This window comes from Pagrus major, chromosome 16 (assembly GCF_040436345.1).
Source record: "Pagrus major chromosome 16, Pma_NU_1.0".
Classification (NCBI taxonomy): Eukaryota; Metazoa; Chordata; class Actinopteri; order Spariformes; family Sparidae; genus Pagrus; species Pagrus major.
This window is the reverse complement of record NC_133230.1, coordinates 2,498,420-2,519,068: the sequence shown is the minus strand read 5'-3', so window position 1 is coordinate 2,519,068 and position 20,649 is coordinate 2,498,420. Positions and strand designations below refer to the sequence as shown.

The 20,649-nt window shown below is 42.7% G+C and overlaps 1 protein-coding gene across 1 annotated transcript in view; it reads right to left on the bottom strand.

Annotated features, from left to right (window-relative positions):
• brf1a (BRF1 general transcription factor IIIB subunit a) overlaps positions 1–20,649 on the bottom strand; it is a 90,876-nt gene that overhangs the window by 17,392 nt on the left and 52,835 nt on the right. The window contains exon 16 of the mRNA XM_073483926.1: positions 19,821–20,086. Coding sequence (XP_073340027.1) covers positions 19,821–20,086 — 266 coding nt within the window. The remainder of the gene's footprint in view (positions 1–19,820; positions 20,087–20,649) is intronic.

Genomic DNA, 20,649 nt, shown 5'->3' with positions numbered 1-20,649 from the left:
TTTAAGTTAGAAAACACCCGTAGTCATAAATACATGTGTTCACATGCGTCTCATCAATTATCTCAAAGAGGCTGGATTTAAGGAAAATGGGCCACACCCCAACGACGTCACTTCGGGGGGATTTCCATCACGTTCTCTGCGCTTATGAGATAATTTGACACACACACACACACACACACACACCCCCCACACACACACACACACACACACTTAGGAGGCCATATTTAATAAGCCAGTAACCCATGCGTGGCTGTTTGATGAGAGCTGTGACATTTCTCCAGATGGATGGGATTTCTGGGTCATTTAGCGCTCGGCTGCACACTGCGGCGCTCAGCTCGTCCTTCGCAGATATTTTGGGGACCGTGACTGGTCCTGTGAACAGAGATTAGACATTCATTTGGATGGGTGGGGGCTCTTAAAGGCTGCGGGCTCAACACACACACACACACACACACACACACACACACACACACACACACACACTAATGGGAGTGTGACAAGTCAGACACGTAGTCTGGCTTTCTGATGGAGGGGAAAACGTATGTTTGGGACAGAAAAAGCAAATCATAAAGTGTTTTATAAAGGATCACAGTGTGTTATGAGGCAGTGTGTTTCTGTCGTGTGTGTGTGTGTGTGTGTGTGTGTGTGTGTCATGTGTGTGTGTGTGTGTGTGTGTGATGTCATTAGCTGGTGGCGTGACCAGAGGGGAGGATCACAGTGTCACACACCACTAATCAGACGAATGGGGAGGATCACATGCCATTAACACACACCTACACACACACACAGATCAGAGTCATGAAGTCTGAGAGACATCAAAGGGTTAACATGAGTATGATCTTTCTCTCTCACACACACACACACACACACACACACACACACACACACACACACACACACACACACACACACACACACACACACACACACACACACACACACACACACACACACACACACACACACACGCGTCACTACAAAGTCAGACCTCGTGGCGACGAAGTCACACTCAATTTTCTAAAATAAACACAAAAAGAAAAAATTCGATCCTCGACACACTTCAGGTCTTAAATTACTTGTGATGCTTAAATTACGAACATCCACATTTTTCTTCTCAGTTATTTCACATGTAGATTTTTTCACCTCTCTGACTCTGTGACGTTGCAGCTGGTGCAGTGAAATCGCCCTTTAACCTCAACTCAACGCTGTTACCTCGACTGTCATTAAGCTCCAGCTGCAAAACAGCAAAATGCGACAAAGGTGTGGATTAATTTTACAGCACGAGTTTCCTTAAATGGGCCGTGAAGTGAACTGAGGTCTCAAAGAAAAGAAAAATAAAGTTAAAGAGATGGAAAAAAGCTTTTCAAAATAAAAACAAGCACCTGGTAGTAGAACTAATTGCAGGCTTTGATGTCTCCAACTCGGTAAAATTGCTGCGACAACTTCATAAGTCATAATTAGAAAAAAGTTTTTCTTTTTTAAAAGGACAAAACACACTTTATCTCTACATGCTACACTACAATGTTTACCATAATAGACTTAAAACTTCAAACGCCTCCTTCACAGGATAAAGCAGCAAAATCCATCAAACAAACATTATTGTTGTTGTTGCGCATTTTATACAGCATGAAAGCTGCTGTAGAGTCTGGAGTCAGAGGGGTGCCGTAACATCCGTCAACGAGTGAGAACAAACATTCAGGAAATAAAAAGGAAAGGAATAAACAAAAATAAATATTGCTTTTACTTTTCCCCCAGTAAGGGTCCATAGTTTTTAATGATTAATGGACACAAAAATAGAGAAATGAGATTAAAATTAAAAGGAAACTAGAACTACTGTCTCGGGGTTGTATTGTCTCCTTGCACGAGTTAAGTGAAGTTGACCCCTCGACCTTTTGGATATAAAAACATCTTAACTTAATAAATTTATCCCATCAGACATCTGGGTACAATTTTGTTGGAATCATCATGTGAATTGTTGAGTAATGGCCAAAAAATTGTGAACTTTGACCACCACAATCCCTCAAATTCCCTCAAAGCGCTCTTAAGGATATCATCACAAGAATGGGACGAACAGACGGACCCAAAAAAAAAAAAAAACAGTGGTCCAAAATGGAGACACCAAAGCAGAAAGGGTTGGATCGTAAAATCAAGCTTTTATTTTCCAGTGAGATTTTGTACCTGGTTGCAGGATTTCAAAGCGCTTTATAGGAAACCAATCTAAACTCCAACGGCGACGTTAGTCTTTAGTCATTAGTCATTAACTTTAGCAATCAACATTCAAAATGATTGAAATGTGTTGTTTCCCAGCATGGTCGTTCATTTGTAGTCGTGTTTGTACCAATCTTCTCCCTCTTTTAGCTCAGTTTTTGGTCTCCACCAGCTCCCGAGGGAAATACTTGTCTCTGTCGCTGCTAAACGCCCCACTTTGTTCATCAGCTAGTCTCTGAGCAGGTAGAGTATGAAAGGGCTTTTAAAGCTTTTGCTCTAAAAAGGCCCTATGAGAGCGCAGAGTGCATTAAAACAGCAAAGTTATGGGCCGGATAGTTGAACAATGAGCTGAAACTCACTTTAAGGCTCCACGTGGCTGATGGGAGCTGCATATTCATACATTGTTCTCGTTATTTAATTATCTACTATGGCATTTTAGCTTTTTAATTTTATGTGAGAAATGGTAGGAGTCGTCCACAGAGCAGACTGCTGTATGCTGCATAGTTTGGGGATTTATTGACATTTCGGTCAGGGAAACTTTCCTTAATTAGCATGCAGAAATTCTTTATCAGAGAGGAAGTGAGCATTTAAAATCCGTCCCTGTGGAACGAGCTTCCCACCCCTCAGCAGGAAATCACATCACGTTAGTATTCAGGCTCACACTTCAGACTTTACTCAGCTCCTCTTTCACTCCATCAGATGTTAATTTTCTCAGTATTTCACTTGCTTTCAGTGGTTTCTTGGTGTGGACTGACCCAGGTGAGTGTCTGCTGCTCTCTACATGATCACGTGTGTTTGCTTCCTCTTTGTCTTCTGTGGAGCTCCTGATTCTTTAAACTGTTGTGTTGAGCTCTTTTGTTAATGCTGGATGTGTTAATGATTTTCTAGACAGGCAGATGGCCTTCTTCTATTCACTCTCATTCAAGTCGACTCTCTGCCTTGATCTCAGTTTAGTTAAATCTTTGTACGACACAGCGACTGTGAGAAAAACTCCAACTGCAGTTTCATTTGACTTTTATAGATTCTCCTTGAAGTAAAGAAACAAATTAGTTCGGTTTTGTCGTGTTAATTGAAGTCAATGACTCCTGTCTGATCTCATTAATTCTATTTTTCTTGATGGTATAAGTTGTGATGAGTTGTTACTGGTTTTATTTTGTGATATAATGACACCTTTTTAAAGAAAACCAAAAGCCAAGATGTTGTTTTATAAGTGTCTGAAACACATGAATCACACCGCCAGGCATCGCATTAAGTCTCAGTGCTGCAGCTAATGATTATATAAATTAATGATTAATCTGCCAATCGCTTTCTTGATTACTATCTTAAGCTTTTGCTGTTTAAAATGTCAGAAAATATTGGCCATATTGGTCCCAGAGGTCACGAGAATTTTCTTCACCATTTTATGAAATATTTTGGTTGCATTTCTTGCATCTACTTTAAGGATTAAAATTGAAAATCTAAATTGGATTTTTCATATTTTGTTCTCATGATTTTGTTAATAAATATAGAAAAAGTTTAACTTAGAAGGAAGAAAGGACGACTGGACGGATGGATGGATGAATAAATCAATAAATGAAGGTTAGTATGAACCTTCATGAAGGCAGCAGCTTTCCCGTACGATGTCAACGCAACTGATCACAAAAAACACGGGAAAACCAAGTTGTTTTCCTTCAACATAAAACCTGAAACATACACTGTAGATGATGACAGCAGCATAAATGTTATCCTGTGTGGTCCCGGCGGGATTCAAACCTCTGAACCAACACTGAGACTCGAGCTCTCGGGCGCCACAGTTTACACTCTGGAGCGTTCTGTGTGACAGCGGCGATTAATCTGAGCTCACTGGGAGAGTCCTGGAGTCACTTGTGGAGGTCGGAGGTCAAACGGCCGTCAAACGGCGCTGCCGGCGGCAGACTTTTTGGCAGACCCCCGTCTCCATGGCGACAGTTTACAGCAGCGGGGAGTGGCTCCTGACGCCCAGTGGATGCAGGGCCTCGCTGTGCGACACAGTGGTTGTGTATAAATCACTCCCCGAGGAAAACAAAAGGGCCATATGTAGCGCTCTCAGAAAGGACGACACAACCCCCCACACATGGAGCTGCCCACCACCTCAGGATCTCACAGCACACAGAGACGTGAAGCTGGGCTCAGTTTCTCACTCAGAGTTCTCTATAAACAACTTTTCTGGGTCTTTATGTCTGCTTGTTTGTCCGTTTTCTTGTTCTTGGTACTCGTTCAGTAATGATAATGATCCAACGCTACTTCACATCAAACTACATCTTTTGTTTTCATTGCTGTGACTGAGAGACAGTACTGTGAATTTAAGTATTCCTTAAAAATGTGTGTCGGAGAAATCCCAGAGAGTGTTGCAGGATCTGAACACTGGCATGAACACATTTCACTCAGAGATTCATCCACAAGCCAAATGGCTGAAAGGTGTCCTGTGAAGTTTTCTTGTAAACAATTAAAACTTTACTCTCAGTGATGAGTCACCAACATGAATTATGTGCATCATTGAGATCTAACAAAAAGTGTTGAATTAATTTCTTTCCTCTGAGAACATTTGCAAAGCCAATTTCTTTTAAATATTTCAAATCCTACATTTTTTACATCCATGTTTATTTGCTAGCAGTCTTCTTCTTCTTCTGTGTTTGTTGGCAGGATGTGACAGCCATACATAAAAAAAACATGCTCCATCGTCCCACTACTGGTCAACAAGTAAAAACTCAAAACAAGTTGATACGCATCCGACGCACATTTAATCTAATTTAACAAGTAAAACAAATTCGACTGTAAGAGGCTCAATTACAGCGCTTTGATAAAAAGAGGCTTTTTATCGGTGAACCATTTCAGTCCAGAAATCAGAGCTTCACTGTAGGCGAGAATCTCATCTCTTCAAAAAGGAACCTGGTGTACTGAACATCCTCCTCTTCTGCTGAATCACATCTCCTCCTCCTCCTCCTGGATTTGTTCTAATCTGCTGCTCTGAAAAGAGGCTTTTTCACTGTGACTTTAACTCCTACTTGTCCTCCTCATCGCTCTCCATCATGTAAAAATATTAAAGTTTTACATAATTACCGTTACAGTGCTGCAGCTGTATCATCACTTTGTGTCAGTATCAAGAGCAATGAATTAATGAAAATGATACTGCTATGTAGTTTCTTCTGACAGACTTTGTGCTCAGCTCCTCTATTCTTTAAAAGTCAGGAAAACTAAGAGAAAACTTTGTCTTTCTGTCCTTTAAATTCGTGATATATTCATCCTGACTTTGCAACATAAACCCGTTGGTTTGACGGCTCGACCAGCTGTCTGCACATGTGCATCCTGCTGACATGTCCATGAGAAAGGAATTAGGGACGTGTTCAGACCAACAGCAGCTCTACCAGTTTTCAGGAAATATGCAGGATTGTCCATGGATTTTCATGGTTTGTTGGAACAAAATGTAACACAAGCTGTTGGCCAATTAAATCTGTGCAAGCACACATTCCTTTTAGATGCCATAGTTGTCATATTTACCATACCATCATCCAGACGGAGGATAACATGACCGTCACCATGATATCTGCACATTGTTGCTGAAATTCCTTTTTCTCTGAGGGACAAATCTTCCACCGTTTGGATACCACTGCTGCATATCATCTGATTATTAAGTTTCCAAGGGTATTTTCTGAATAATTCTGCCTTTTTCATGGAGGATATTTAGCCATGTCACAGTAGGAAAAGCACAAGGGTAAATAATATAATCAATGACGGCTGAGTAGCTGAATAGCTGCACTGAATAGCTGCTTCTACATGAGTCCTTCCAGTCTGGAAACCTCCAGTTGCCTCTTTATGGTTAACTCAAGACATTATACAGTGGCTGCACTGAATTCTGGTCCGTTTTCTGGTTAAAAAATTGTACATATGTTGGACTGCTGAGCTCTACTTTGATGGATTTCCTCCCTGAAACGTGCTGACCTTTCCGAGGAACTCAAAAAAACAAACATTTTCTGTTAGTTTCATTATTTTTTACCGATTTACTTGTTTTATGTTTTCAGCTAGACTCTACCAGGGTTGTTCACCTTCACAGATTCTGTTTGTATTTTTGTTATTTGCATCTACAGGATCACAAGGTGCATCCAGAAGTAGGAGAGTCTCCATTTTGGGGACCTAAGAATTGCTACTCTTTGCAGACGATGTGGTTCTGTTGGCCTCATCAGACCATGATGGTCTTCGGTTTGCAATCAGATAAAGCACTCAAGATGAGAATCAGCACCTCTAAGTCCAAGGCCATGGTTCTCTCTGCAAGAAATCGGTGGATTGGTCCATCTAGGTTTCAAGTGAGTTGTTGCCCCGAAAGTAAAGAAGAATTTCTGTTTTTTTTCATGAGTGAGGTTAAAATGGAGCATGAGATCGACAGGCAGAGTGGTGCTGTATCATGACATGAAATGAATCACTCTATCAAGTTACACAAACGGTTATAGAAGATTTAACCACATGCTGCCTCAGGTTAGGTCAGACATCCACAGTTGACAGAGGAAGAAATAGGAGATACATCATCAATAACCGGTTTTTCAAGAGTGTTTAAGTGTTTCAGGTTGTATTTTATCCTGTGAACTCTCCCTTGAAAAGGTCTCAGCTTCCACTCAGTTTGTTTACCCTCCTCACTTCTTAACCTCTTTTTAAAAAGGTAACAGCTCTTCTGTTTGTCTGTCGTAATCTCTCCGTCGCTGCTCGTCTCTTCCTGCCTCCTTCACCTCCACAACGAGGTCACTTCTTTCTCTTTTCCTCTGACACCATTTATTTTTCTGTCGGCACTTTCCCCTCTCATGTCTCTATAAAAAGATTCCCGTCAGCCTCTCTTTTGCCTCCTTTACCTCGTTAAAGCTCGAGTCAACTCTTTACTGATTCATGTAACAATGTCATGTCATATAAAAACAGTTTTAATATAGATCTGTGATGCAGATTTGTACATTTTCTTTGTAAATGGTTCAGCGCTGCCATCAGCGTTGTTGCTGTTTTATTCCAACAGTGTTCGCTTCATTCACCTTCACATCAAAGTCACTGTCTCCTCTCTCTCCTTCAAAAGTCCCCTGTATTTAAAAGTCTGTTTACTTGAGGGATTAATGTTTGGTTTACGAATTCACCAACACTAACTCTTTAAGCATATACTGCACATGGTGATGTACAAATGGTTGACAAGTGGGCTTGGACTGATGTTAGATAATATTGAATATTGTAATATTTGCCATTTTTGAAACCTTTTCTAGAATATGTAGGACCAAAGTCGACCTGTCCTCACTACTTTCATTGTTTGCTCTGGCCCAGTGGATGTCCCCTCAACTGGCGCAATATTAATATGATGGCCTTCTGCTTTCTGTTGTCCAAAAGGTTTATATTATCCAAATGGAAGGATTCTCTCCATCCAACATATGGCCAATGGATTACAGAGGTTATATGTCTAAGCATCAAGGAAAAATCAGATATACCATCAGAAAATTCAACGCTTTGTTCAGTCTATGTCTGTTGTCGGGATTGTTTTTCTGTGGTTATTTGTAAAACAGAATATGATTGTTTTGTATGATAATTGAAAAAAAAACTACAAATAGTGTTTAAAAAAAAAAAAAAAAAGAAAATTCAACGCTGCTTGGCAACCATTTTTATCCTTTGTTGAAGGTGTGGCAGCGAAAGGCATAAACAACATTTTTCCTTTCTTTTTTGCTCTTTTCACCTTTTTATTTATAATTTTTTTCTTACTTGGCATCATTATGATTTCTATTTAATTCTTTAGTTATGTTCATGAGAATCTTTGAATACCACTGTGTTTATACAAGTATATTTTTGTTTGGATATCTGGCTGCAAATGTATTAATGATCAAGCACTCGGATCATGGACAGGAACTTGTTTGCTTGTTTGAAGTTGTATTTGTCTTTTTTGATGCATCTGAAAAAAAAAACCTCCAGACTTGCTTAACAAATCACATAATTTTCAGAGTTGTGAGGAGGAACTTAAAAAAAAAAAAAAAAAAAAAAAAATTTGCATGATTTTTGTTGTTGAGTTTGGAGAAACTTTATATACTTTGTGAAACGTTGTCAATGACAATTTTTTGACTATTCTGGCCGTGTTGTGAATTCGGCAAATGTTCTACATTAAATTCTTCCATTCTTTGTGTAAAAAACATCATGTCTGTTTGTGCCAGTGATGTATGTGTTTATTACAGGTGTGAACTGACTCAGGACAGATGTTAACACCAAGTTTGACCAGCCTCAAAGTCTCTTCGTTATCTCTACTGGAGGGATAAACACATAAAAAGTATTTTCTTCGCTGCAGAGAAGTCGTAGAAATCAACAATTATCACCAACATCAGAAACTCACTGGAGAAAACGTGAGTTGACCAATCACAGCTCTTTTAGAAGGATCTCTGCAGCCCTGACATGTGAATACTTTCTTTTAAAAGCTGTACATTAAAGATGACGCAGTCTAACACTTTAATGTGGAACGAGTGTAAATGAAAGTGCATTTAATGGCATGAAAGGAAAATGTAAATAGCGTCTTTCTTCCTGCTCTGCCTCCTCTTTGTTTTTGTGTTGACAGAACATCTTCACTGGTCTTTCTTCTCTTCAGCTTCTTTCATCTACAGTGTTTTAAAGATCACACAAGCCCATACAATTCTTCACAACGATCACGCTTTCATCTGACTCATCCATTCGTCATACTTGTCAACTAAAGTACATACATTCGCTTTATCTATTTTTATGCCTTTCTTGCCCTTCAGCCACGCTCGCTTCTGTAACGCTTCACGGCTCATGACTCTCTGTTGGCCGATCGTCCTCCTCCTCGACTCGGGTCAAACTAGGACAGATTCAGCCACTAGTTCACAGAAGTACAAAACAGGCAGCGTATTTTACCCTCCAGAGACGTCAAACCACAAAACTTTACGTCCCATCTCCCATCTTTTAATCTCAGCCTCCCTCCTGTCTTCCCTGTCTCACTTTCTATCCTTTCACCAGCTACCTCCCCTCTCTCTCGTCTGTCTCACCCTCCTTCACTCATCCACTCCGCCGCAACTCTCTCTGTTAGGCTATCAGTCTCTGCCGGGCTTAGCGGCTCGTTCCTAATCAGCTTACTGCCAATGAGACTAAGCCTGAGCTGAAAAGGCGATTGAGGGAGGCCGTTTAGCCACTGGCTGACAACTGGCAATAGCTGGGGGGGGGGATGGTGTCAATAAAACTTAAAAGCGGGTAAGGGGGGTAAAATATAAAAATGAAACTAATATATCATCTTGGGTTTTAAGAGAGCGTGGACCAACTTGAGAGTGAAGATAAAGCGGGACAAAAGAGGAAGAATCTGAGTGTTAAAGCATCCCTTCTTGTGGCTCCAGGGGGAAAGTCTTCATCTGCTAAGCTACGCTGCGGCTCTGTGAGGCCATGAACTACCACAATGGTATCAAGTCTTTTAGTGTCAACATTTTCGGTTGCTGGCTGGGCTGTTTTCGCTTTCTTCCGTGGCTAAGCCGTGGATAAAAACTGGGATGTTTTCCAAATGGCCCAGTTTTAGAGTTCCCCCTCGAAATTCCAGCCCTGGCTGTCCCATTAGTTACAGTGCGAGGCGCGCTGGAGAACAAAGGTTTGGCCGTTGAAAGCTTGCTGGATGGAAAAGGCTGCGGAGGGAAAGCTGCTGTCGCTGCTGCAAGCAGAGCCGGATGTCCAGAATCAAAGAGATGCTCTCATTTCTTCATGAGAAATGGGTTTCGTCTGAGGAGGGTGGCGGCTAGGAGGGATTAAATATGTGAACATCTCTCTGCATGAGAGAGGAGGCTAAAGACCTGAATGTAAATGTGTGAGAAACGAGCTTCGTTTAACATGCGACCGGCAGTAAAACGGGCCTGGGAGCTTCTGGCAGCTACTGTCATGTACGGACTTGCACGTCATGGCATCACTGGCCAGATTATGATGCAAAATACTCAAAGTATCCAGATTACTGTGGAGTGGAGCTCAGTTAACATGTTATCCTATAAATCCAAAACATCATGCACGACTGTCGTTAACAGATTTTAAATTCCTCATGCATTTGCTTTAGCTGAATTTGCAAGATCAATCACCGTCCTTTGAGGAACTACTGGCAGCTACGAGCATTGATTGAGACGTGACGACTAGTAAGAGCGGCTGTTCGTTTGAAAACAACAATGGCAGCTACTCAAGAGGTTAGCACAGCTGCCTTAGCATCAGTTATATCAGAACTGGAGAGTTTATTTCATTGAATGAAGAGCAAAGAATGACACTGAAGGCTTTTCTCCATGGAAAAGATGTTCTCGCTCTTCTCTCGAATCTCCCATCACCTGCCAAGTATTTTTTTGCAAGTGCCTGCTCGTTTCCAAACAGTATGAAACAAACCATCTGGTGTGTGAGGTTAAGGAGACGCCATGTTTGCACACACGCAACATCACAACACAAAGTCACATCAGATTCTGCTCTGATCCGACGGGAGGACAGCTCAGAGATTACTTTTTAACTTCTGGGATTGAAAAGTGGATTTATCTTCACTCCTGTTTATCAACCTGACTGCAGCAGTGATCTGCGGAGGTGACCTCCACTGTCGGGTGTTTATGTTCTGTAATGTCGGCTGTTGACTGGAGCTGGAGGGGAAATGTACTTTACTTTATGAATGTAACATTACAGAGAGGAGAGAGAGAACCAGAACCAGAACCAGAGTCTCTGCTGAGTGCTGAGTTCAATGGGAGTTGACCTGAATTCAAACATACCAACACACACACACACACACACACACACACACACACACACACACACACACACACCCACGATGCTTGCAGTTCACTAGCTTACACCATTCAACAACCACCATTGTTGATGAAAATCTACTTGACATTACTTAGTCTTGTTCGCCGATTCACCCGGAAGCAGCAACGGGGACTAAATGAAATGCACCGTTACCTTGAGTAAACTTTTTGATTTCTCTGGTTTGAATACTGTGGGACACATTTTGGATAACGTAAGTACACAACTCAACAAAATATCTAACAAAGGTCTAGTTGTTTGTAGACATTTAAATGCAGAATTCTTACATAACTTTGCATTAAGACAAACAACTGTTGTAACTTGACTTCCTGAAAAGCTCACATTCTGCAGAAACAAGCTTTTAATCCCATCAGCAACATGTGGACCATCACGTGAGTCCCAGTAAGTATGGTGGGGAAGTGGTGGATGTTGGGTGGGCTTGGCAGCACTCACGACCCTCTCTGTCCGTCTGTTTGTCTGTCTGTTAACCTCCACCAGCATCCAACGGCTCATTGGTCACAGTTTGCAGGGAGGAAGGGGGAGGGCGAGGGGGGGAGTGCTGGGGGGGGATCACAGGCTTCCAGGGAGGGGCTGCAAACCACAGACAAATTATACACCCTCCCCTAACACAGCTGGTCGTATAACAAGGAAAAACATCCTCTTCGATCCAGTGTGCCGAGCAGGAAAATATGATACAAGCTGCAGAGAGCGACCCCCAGTTTTCCCCTCCGCTGCGGGTGGAGGTTTAACTTCGCTGCTCTCGCTCGCTCAGTTTTTCCTGTTTCTCTAAAGTTTTTCAAACACTCGGGTGACTTTTTGACTTTCTCATGACACCTGCTCTGACAGACTCAAAAACCAAAATGGGAAGTATTTTCTTTTTTCTCCCCCCTTCCCCCCCGCCCCGTCCACTGGCACCGCCTCGGAGAAGTAGTGGCAGCAGCAACATCTGGCCAGAAAAACTGCTGAGTTCTCCAGTTTCTCCGCAGAGCTGGCTAAGTCTGTGGCTCCGATTTACATTTCTGGAAAACCAACACAGACCGAAGTGGTTGCTGTGACTCCCCTCCCTCCGAGGACAAAAATGCAGAGAGGAATTCTCTTTTTTCTTTTCTTTTCTTTCTCCCCAAAAAAAGCTCTGGAATCAGACAGGCTCTCTAAAAAGAGAAGGAAAAAAAGCTTTGAATGGGAAAAGAACAGATGAAGGGGCAGAGAAGCGCAAAAAAAGCAAGAGAGAGGAGGAAAAAATATCACTGGAGGGCAATTATCTGGGCTATTTCTGGAAGACTGCTTTTCCATCCTCCAGTGGGGATGGAGGGAACAGGGAGGGTCTGTTTGGCAGCTGGCTGGAGGAGGTGGAGGGTGGAGAGGCAGAAGGAGGGGGGCAGAAAAAGAAAAAGGGGCAGAAGTGAACGAGTGCATGGGACATCTGAACCTAAAGACTGTCCAGTACAGTGAGTACAGCAGGGCTCTGTGGTCCCCGAAGGGCCGAGTTAGCAGGAAGACAGTGAAAGATGGAGGGAAAAGGAGTGGGAGGAAGGGAGGGAGGTGGAATGTGACGTTCGAGAGACAAAGACGAGATAACAGAGGGACAGACGCCAAGACAAGAGAGAGTAGTGTTGCAGACCTGCTGCTATAAAGCTCTGAAGTCTGGTCGTGGTGGTCAGATGAAAAATGTACAGCTAGAGACGCTTTGATTCTCAAGATCAAAAAGGAAACAGAATGAAAGAGGGACACAAAGGACAAACTAAATCATTCTGGAATTGATCTTACATTTTGTCAATGTTTTTTTATTCCATCATGGATAGGAGTCACTTTTTTTGTGAACATCCTTTTCTTTGAAAGACAAACAACCTGTTGACCCCAACACATCATACAAATACGTTCACGCAACGAATAGAAGTTACGCCGGAAAGACGCATGGGGAGTATTTTCTTATTGGGAAGACATCTGCTTTTGGTCGACATCTCAGCCGCGTTTCCAATTAGCAAGTGCTCTCCAAACTATTGCAGTTTTTCCATCACATCTGCCGGCCTGGCTCTACTCGGTTTTACTCGGTGTTTGCATTTCTGTCACAACTAGTCTACCTGCTTGAAGGTGTGTCTTAAAGCGATGACGCACTTGTCCGGATCCCTGCAGTACTATCGAAGAAACACTGCTACCAAAGTGGCTCCGCTAATTCAGTTACAAACACGTTTCATTTACTATAACTTCTTCACAATAAAAGCCCCCCTGTTATTTAGTCATTTACAAGCTTTTATTATGAAGCAGCATTACAGGAAATGCTGTGTTTTCAGCAGCAGTAAAACACAGCAGATGTTTGAAAGAACAAACAGGACGAGAGAAACTAAAGAGATTCAGTTAGAAGCTACAAACGTTCTGAGAGCTGAACACACTGACTTTTAAAAACCTCTTTCTCTCAGGTTTCCAGCACAGACATGAGTTCAGTATCGATTTAAGGGGGAGACGGGGGCTTGTAACGGGTTGGTCACAGTCGTGAGTCGTCAACGCGGCCCACTTGGAGGTGGGGCGGCTGCAGCTTGGCTCTACTCTGGAGCAGGTCCATCACCGGCGCAGCTCGGCTCAACTTGCCGCAGCCAAAGTGCTAGTGGAAAAACAGCATATGAACCTCATCTCCCTGTTTTTCTTTCCACACATCCAATTGAACTTTTTTGTGGGGGGTACAATGGGCATGTTGAGTCTTCGGCCCTGCTGGAGCCAGAAAATGTTTGACATTTTAGCTTGAAGAATGGCTGAAACGATTAATCGATCCTCAAAATCGTTGCCAATGAATTCTCTTTTGATCGATACATCGTTGCGGCTCTACAAGTGAGCAATTAGCACTGACTGAAGCCAATTGTCTGCAAGCTTTGGGTTCATATTATCTACAAAATAAATCTGACATTTCAGAACAGAAACAGGTCAAGTAAAATGTCAGCCTAAACAAACACCTTTGTTATAAAAAAGCGTTGCTCCTTTCTGTTTACTCTAAGTGGTCTCATCAAACTCGCCGCTCTGTCGTCACTCCAATCCTGCTGTTCATTTTCAAGTCCTGCGATCAAACTTGTCTGGGTGAAGCGAGGCGAATTTACACCATGTTTTCTAAAGTGCAAACACTTCAGTGGAGAGATCAGGAGAGAAGATGAAAGAGACAAAACGGGGAGGGGAAAAAAACCACAGAGAGAGGACAAGAAAGGCAAAGAACTCGTTAGCGAGTTGCAAAAGCCCAAAGCAAGAGCAGACCTGATGGTGCAGAGTGATACAACAGGCCTGTAGCTGCTGCTGAAGGCTTTTAACTGCAAGGATTAGAAAAGAAGTAGGCGAGAGAATAGAGGACAGGCGGAGAAGAGAGAAGGAGGTCGGGAGGAAAGAAAAACAGGATAAAAAGTGGGATGAAGACAAAGTTTGAGAAGAGAAGATGGTAAACAAAGTGAGAGGAAATGGAGGGGAAATAACACGAGCAACAAAGAGACGCTGAGAGAGGAAGGTGATGGAAAGATGTGGAGAGGTAAATGGGGAGAAAAGGTAGAGATGGAGGGAGTGAGGGCTCTTTTCTAAAGTGGAGGAGATGATGGGGGCAAGGTGGAGAATATGGGATTGTTTTCAGGCACAGAAGACGAGCTGGGAACAGATCTGAGACAGATCTGAGACAAACGTATGTAAAGACAATTTACACCAACAAACACAGAGAAACACACATTTAGCAACTAAAACAACCCAGTCAACCACAGCTGAGACTGACTGAAGCCGCAATGAAGCAATTCCTGAGAGACGAAACAGAAACAGACATCCTCAGAAAAACCTGACTTGTTATTTTTGGTGCAGTTTGTAAGAAAAAGGGCAAAGAGTGACGAATAATCACTCTGTGGCTCGAGACAGATATTGGTTTCTATTTAATCAAAAAGTCCTTAATGGCAGCGTGCCGTCAAACATCACATCCATTTTTAAACTGGTCCCAAAGTCAATACCGGATCCAATCAAGTGACTGACTAATGCTGGAAGTCCTGCATGCAAACACTAAATCTGGGATTAGTGGAATAGAAGAACATTTAACAACACATTAGCACCATCGTACCTAAAGTTTGATTTAAAACTGTGATACTGCTGTGCTCTGTGGATATCTCTTGTGTGTAAAGTTGACCCTTGGCATTATTGAAAATGAACGTATGCCCTCAATGTTTTTCACGATTTAATTAAAATTGGATATGGATATTTTCTACAATCCAACCTTTACTGTACTTCAGTAACTTGGGTGGTTCAGGTGCCAAATATGATCTGACAATCAATTTCAGATGAAGTGTACCTACATGGCCGGAGTCTGTCCTGAATAAAGAGACAACGGAGGAGAAAATATTAAGCTCAACAGAATCAGACGGAGGGAAAAGAGGAAGAGCACCAGAGGAAAAACTCCAGGCTGATCTTCAGAGCCCGACGCCGAGCGAACCCTCGAGCGGAGCGCTGGGAGAAGCCCGGAGGAGGAACCGGGAGAGGGAGGGGAGGCCGGAGCAGCACAATGCCTCAGTGTAGCCCCTCAGCGAGGCCTCAAAACAAGGCACAATGGCTGCACTGTCAGCAGGCCTTCTCCTGCACTTTCATAGGTCTCCCTGACACCAGGCCTCTCCCCTTTTTCAATAACCAGCACAACAACCTTTTCAGGGGCCGGAGCAACGGTCTGCTCCTCCACCGCCGGGCCTGAAAGAGACCATTCTGCGCTCAACGGTCACTGTTTGAGATCGTTTTTGTCTTTCCTCTGATTTTTTCTCATTCCAATGCTGCGTCTGACATGCTACGAGAGAATGGGGGGGATTATCACCATGTTTCTGCTAACTGGGCCGCAGGGCATGTGTCTCGCTCCTAATGGCTTGTGGGTAGAGACACTCAAAACTGAGAAACCGCAGGGGTCGAAAACATTGTTGTGCATTCAGCACGACAGAGTGCAGAGTTCAGCAATTTCTGCATAAATGGATGAAGCACGTTTCCATTGAGGAAAAAGAAAAGACAGAAAGAAAGTGAGGGATGAATGATTCACAACAGAGACGTCTATCAATGATTCATTGACACGACAGGAATGGTTTTAAAAATTCAAACAGGTCGAACACGTCAGGAAAGAGTGTCCATTCTTAAAAAGAGGAGATGGGGCTTGTGCCAGTGAAGCTCCTTCTTCAGAGAGATCACAGCCAAAACATGAAACTGGAGAACGTCTTTCATTCATGGAGCATGTCGGCTTTCCAACCAAGAGATTTGCCATTCTGGCAGCGGCCATTAGCCAACTGGAGCGGCTCAAATCCAGCAGCCCCTCGGCTCTGCTGTCTTTCACTGTTGTTATCGTGTTGGTGTGATCACGGAGGCTGCTTGTAAACTTCTGTCACTGACGGGGTCAAGACACAGTTTGAATTTTAGACTGTCTGTCTGTGGACAACTAAAATATGATCCATGTTATCGATGTGAAATTTTAAATGAATCGCAAACAATTTTGATAATCGATTTATTGATTCCAGCTTCTTAAATGTGAATATTTTCTGTTTTCTTTCCTCCTCTGTGACAGTAAACTGAATATCTTTGGGTTGTTAAAACAAAATAAGACATCTGAGGACGTCATCCTGGGGTTTGGGAAACACTGGGCAACATTTTTCACCATTTTCTGACATTTTTTAGACCAGACAGTTGCAGCCCTACCTTCAAACAGTTCGTTATGTCTGACCAGCCGTCTAAAACCCAAAGATGTTCAGTTTATAAGGATATAAAACATGAAAAAGCAGAGAAATCTCACAGAGGAGGAACACTGGACCGTTGTCTTATCTGTGAATCCATCAGTTCATATTCTGGTAAACATTTTTGGTTTGAGGTTTCAGAATAAGTTCATTCTGTTAGATTCCTCAAAAAATCCTATTGAACGTGGCACTGATGTTTGGAAATGGTGCCCAAGCCATACATGTGGCTAACTCACAGCCTCAGCAATGTTTTAAACATGCAATTAAAAAAAGGATCATGTATAATTCAAAATAAGAGACTTTTTTGGCCTCTTGGGGCTCCGAAAGCTGCTTATTTACACATCCAGCAGTCAGAGAGCAACATAATCATTAATCTGGAGTCGTGTTTGCGTTACCTGATGAATTTAAGTCCAATATTTACTCTTTTAGCTGTGTTTTTGGTCTCCACCACCTCCTGAGGTAAATATCTGGCCTGACAGATAAACAATGAGCTGAAACTCACTATAAAGCTCATAGAGCTCAGAGACATTGGGTTAATTTAATGCAAAGACTCTCTACAATAACAAAAACAGCCGAATCCTCCCATGAAAATTAGATTGAGCTCTTTAAATGTTTAATTGTGCGGCTCCGGTATGATCGCCCTCATCGTTTATTGTGTTTGGGACATGGAGGATCCACTCCAGCAAAGTGTTTTCATTTCATCGTCCGAGCTCTTACTGTCCTCGAGCATTGTGTGGAGGATGAATAACGTACTTCAGCAGGCGGATGAAGATTAAAGCCTCATCAGGCAGACAGACAGACGCTCTCTGCTGAAGTGTCCTCGAGCAACAAAACGGTCTCACTGCCGGCCTCACAGTGCCGAGGCTGACCTTTGACCTCCCTGTGGAGGGCTGTGAACACAAAGGCAATTTCCCCACGCCGATCAATAAAGCATCACATTAACATCCTCTAAATGGGAACAACTGTGATGTTTCATAATCTGCGTCATCAATCACGTTGTCAGTGTAAAAGAACTGATTCTCCTCCAAACTGTGAGCTTTAGGCTCGTTTATGATTCTGTTTTCTATGTTTCTGCTTTTCTTTGTTTCATTAATTAGTTTTCTGTTTTTCTTATTTTCTCTTACTTTTTCAGCCTTTTCAGTTTTTCCTCAGGGTTTTTAGTTTCTGTTTTTCAACTTCACGTTCTCCTTTTCAACATTTCTGTTTCCCCGGTTTAATTTTTTCTCCTTTTTTTCAGTTGACTTTAATACTTGTCTCGTCTTTAATAAGTGTAACTCCACCCTGACATCACCCACATTTTGTAGACTACCGTTCTGACTCGAGTCTGACACTATGGGAGTCTATATTTTGTTTTTTTTGAAGCCAAAAGTGACCACAATTGGGCGAGAGGATGGAGCTGTGGAGGATATCCTGATTGGATCTGATGAACTGAGAACCTGAGGGACATGCCGTGGTGGCCCCACCCTAAAGCATATCCTGCTAATTTACAAAATGAACATCATGCTGTGTTCCTCGTAGGGTCATTTTCTCATAATTATTACATACTATCAGACTTTTTGAAAACTATGGAGTTAGTGGAGAGAAGGCAGGTTTGAGGCATTTCTGCATCAGCCACATTGAAACACTCCCTCGATCGTTAGAGTCTGTAATGAGTTTGTTCTCTCGTTTCTATCTGTGCGACGGACTCATTTTGTTAAAGGGTGTTTTATAAATACAATTATTTGACTTGAGGAGAGACTGGTGCTAAAAAGACTCCTTAAATAAGAAATAAACAATAAAAAAGCAGACTTGGAGGATAGGTTTTATGGAGGCCTAGCAAACTGCAACCAGATGAGTAACCGCAGAACAAGGTAGGGGAGGTGGGACGGGCTTCCCCCTAAACACTAAACATCTGCTTCTATAGGTCTCCTATAAAGCTCCGAGATGGTTCCTAAAACCAACATTAACTGAAAGGGGTTTAAAAACAGAGCCATAGGAAACCAATTTCCACCAACAGCAAACAAACTGAGGAAAACCTCTCAGCTTTTCTCCGTGCTGCAGAAAACCCATTAAATTCGTCTGAAAGGCTCGGAGTGGATCAGTCCTGTGAATGCATGTCGTGAGAGGGAGGAGGGGGTGCTACAGCCAGAGACAAATCCTGGCAGAGAAGGTGGGGAAAGAAAAGAGAAAATCCCACAAGAGAAGCAAAAAAAAACCCCAGAAAACTGAGCATCTGTCCTCCTGTCGCAGGTGATTATTCTGGGCGACAGGAGAAGTGCCGCCTCATCGTTATGGAGTGAAGCCAGCGTCACGTGCCAGAAAAGAAAAAAAGACGGGTGGATTTGACCCGGTGGCAGCGGAGGAACGGCTGGTGTTGCATCAGATGCGAGTAAACACTCTCCATCCATCTCGCCCTTCATTCAATCGAGCATCTGCTGTTTGCATTGAGGATTATTTAATGGTTCGAGGGACTCAGCAGACCCAAACATAATTAAATATGGATTTATGTACTTTAGGTGTTGTTTATCAGGGGTATACTGGTGGTTGACATTACAGTTAATAGTGTTAACAAGAGGAGGGAACACAGTAATTATCTGATTATATTCACGAGTATTTAAGATGACAGGCAGGAAATTGTTTGTGCAGTAGCACGAGAAAATCACAGACGGCATTATTTGGAAAAGAACCTCTTAATGAAGGCACAACGGGCAGAACAGCTGTTTTCTTTACGTTGTTTACAGAATATACATCAGAGCTGTTTAACATGCTCACAGTGTGGAGTGGAGACTGGTACATATATTTATCTCATCATTATGCTTTCAGAACCAACAGATCCACAGAGGGTGCCACATCCACGGCCCTCCACTCGCTCCTCATGCACATTGAAAATAACAACAGCTACATCAGGATGCTGTTTGTCGACTTCAGCTCAGCATTCAGTGCAATCTCACCATGAATCTGATTGAGTACAACACTCTGCAACTGGATATTGGACTTCCTCACAAGCAGAACCCAGACAGTTTGGATTGGCCCTCAACACCGGAGCCCTCCCGGGACAAACTTTAACATAACAGGTGTCCTATTCCAAAGAAATCAGGATTCAAACACCTGATAGAAACTGACTGATATGTATAAAACAGGCAGCACACGCACCTTTTTCCCAGCGTGCTGAGCGGCGTGCTGAGGCTGAGTGAGGATCGAGCAGGATTGCGGTTGCGCCCGGTCAGTCTCGTGGCGATCGGTTCCTTCTTCGGGCTCTCAACCTTGCGAGCCGGACTCGAGCCGGGCTTCACGTTGAGGTCTTTCAGGACGTCGTAGTTGATCTTGGAGGAGATCCTCTTCTGCTCCAGCATCTTCTCGATGGCCTCATCCGCAGTGTTGGCCCGGATCGGGGGATGCTTCTTTGTGGGTCCTCGGCGCTGTCGGAGGTTTAAAACATTAGTATAAATCAGATGTTCTCAAGAAGGCTGAACCCTGATCCCCCATGTGCAAAAACATCTGAGTAATATCTGTTGAAAGGCAAACATCTGAGGTGGGAAATGGGCCATGCAGTGACAGAATAATGATTAATATTTGATCAGCAATGACTAGTTTGCTGCTGGACAGACCTGCAAACTGGACACAACTGGACACAACTGGACAGGTAACGTAAGCACATAAAACGTGAGCTCGCAGGCTAAAGCACTGGACCAATTAAGTTATTACAATTAATCCTCAGAAGGACAAATGTGTGAATCAAATTTCATGGCAATCCATCCAGAAGTTAAAACCGTTCACGACAGGTACAAATATTAAAGGTTTGTCCATGTTGAAGCTTCCTGTAAACCATCGTGGCTGCGATGACGGCGCCACGTTTTAAACGGGTCATGATTAAGACCTTGTATTCTCTCTAACTGACTAAATTTACTCCATTTCTAATCAGCAGACGAGGGTCAAATGTTATCTGGAAATATTTTGTCCTCCTATTAAACCATTTAGATCC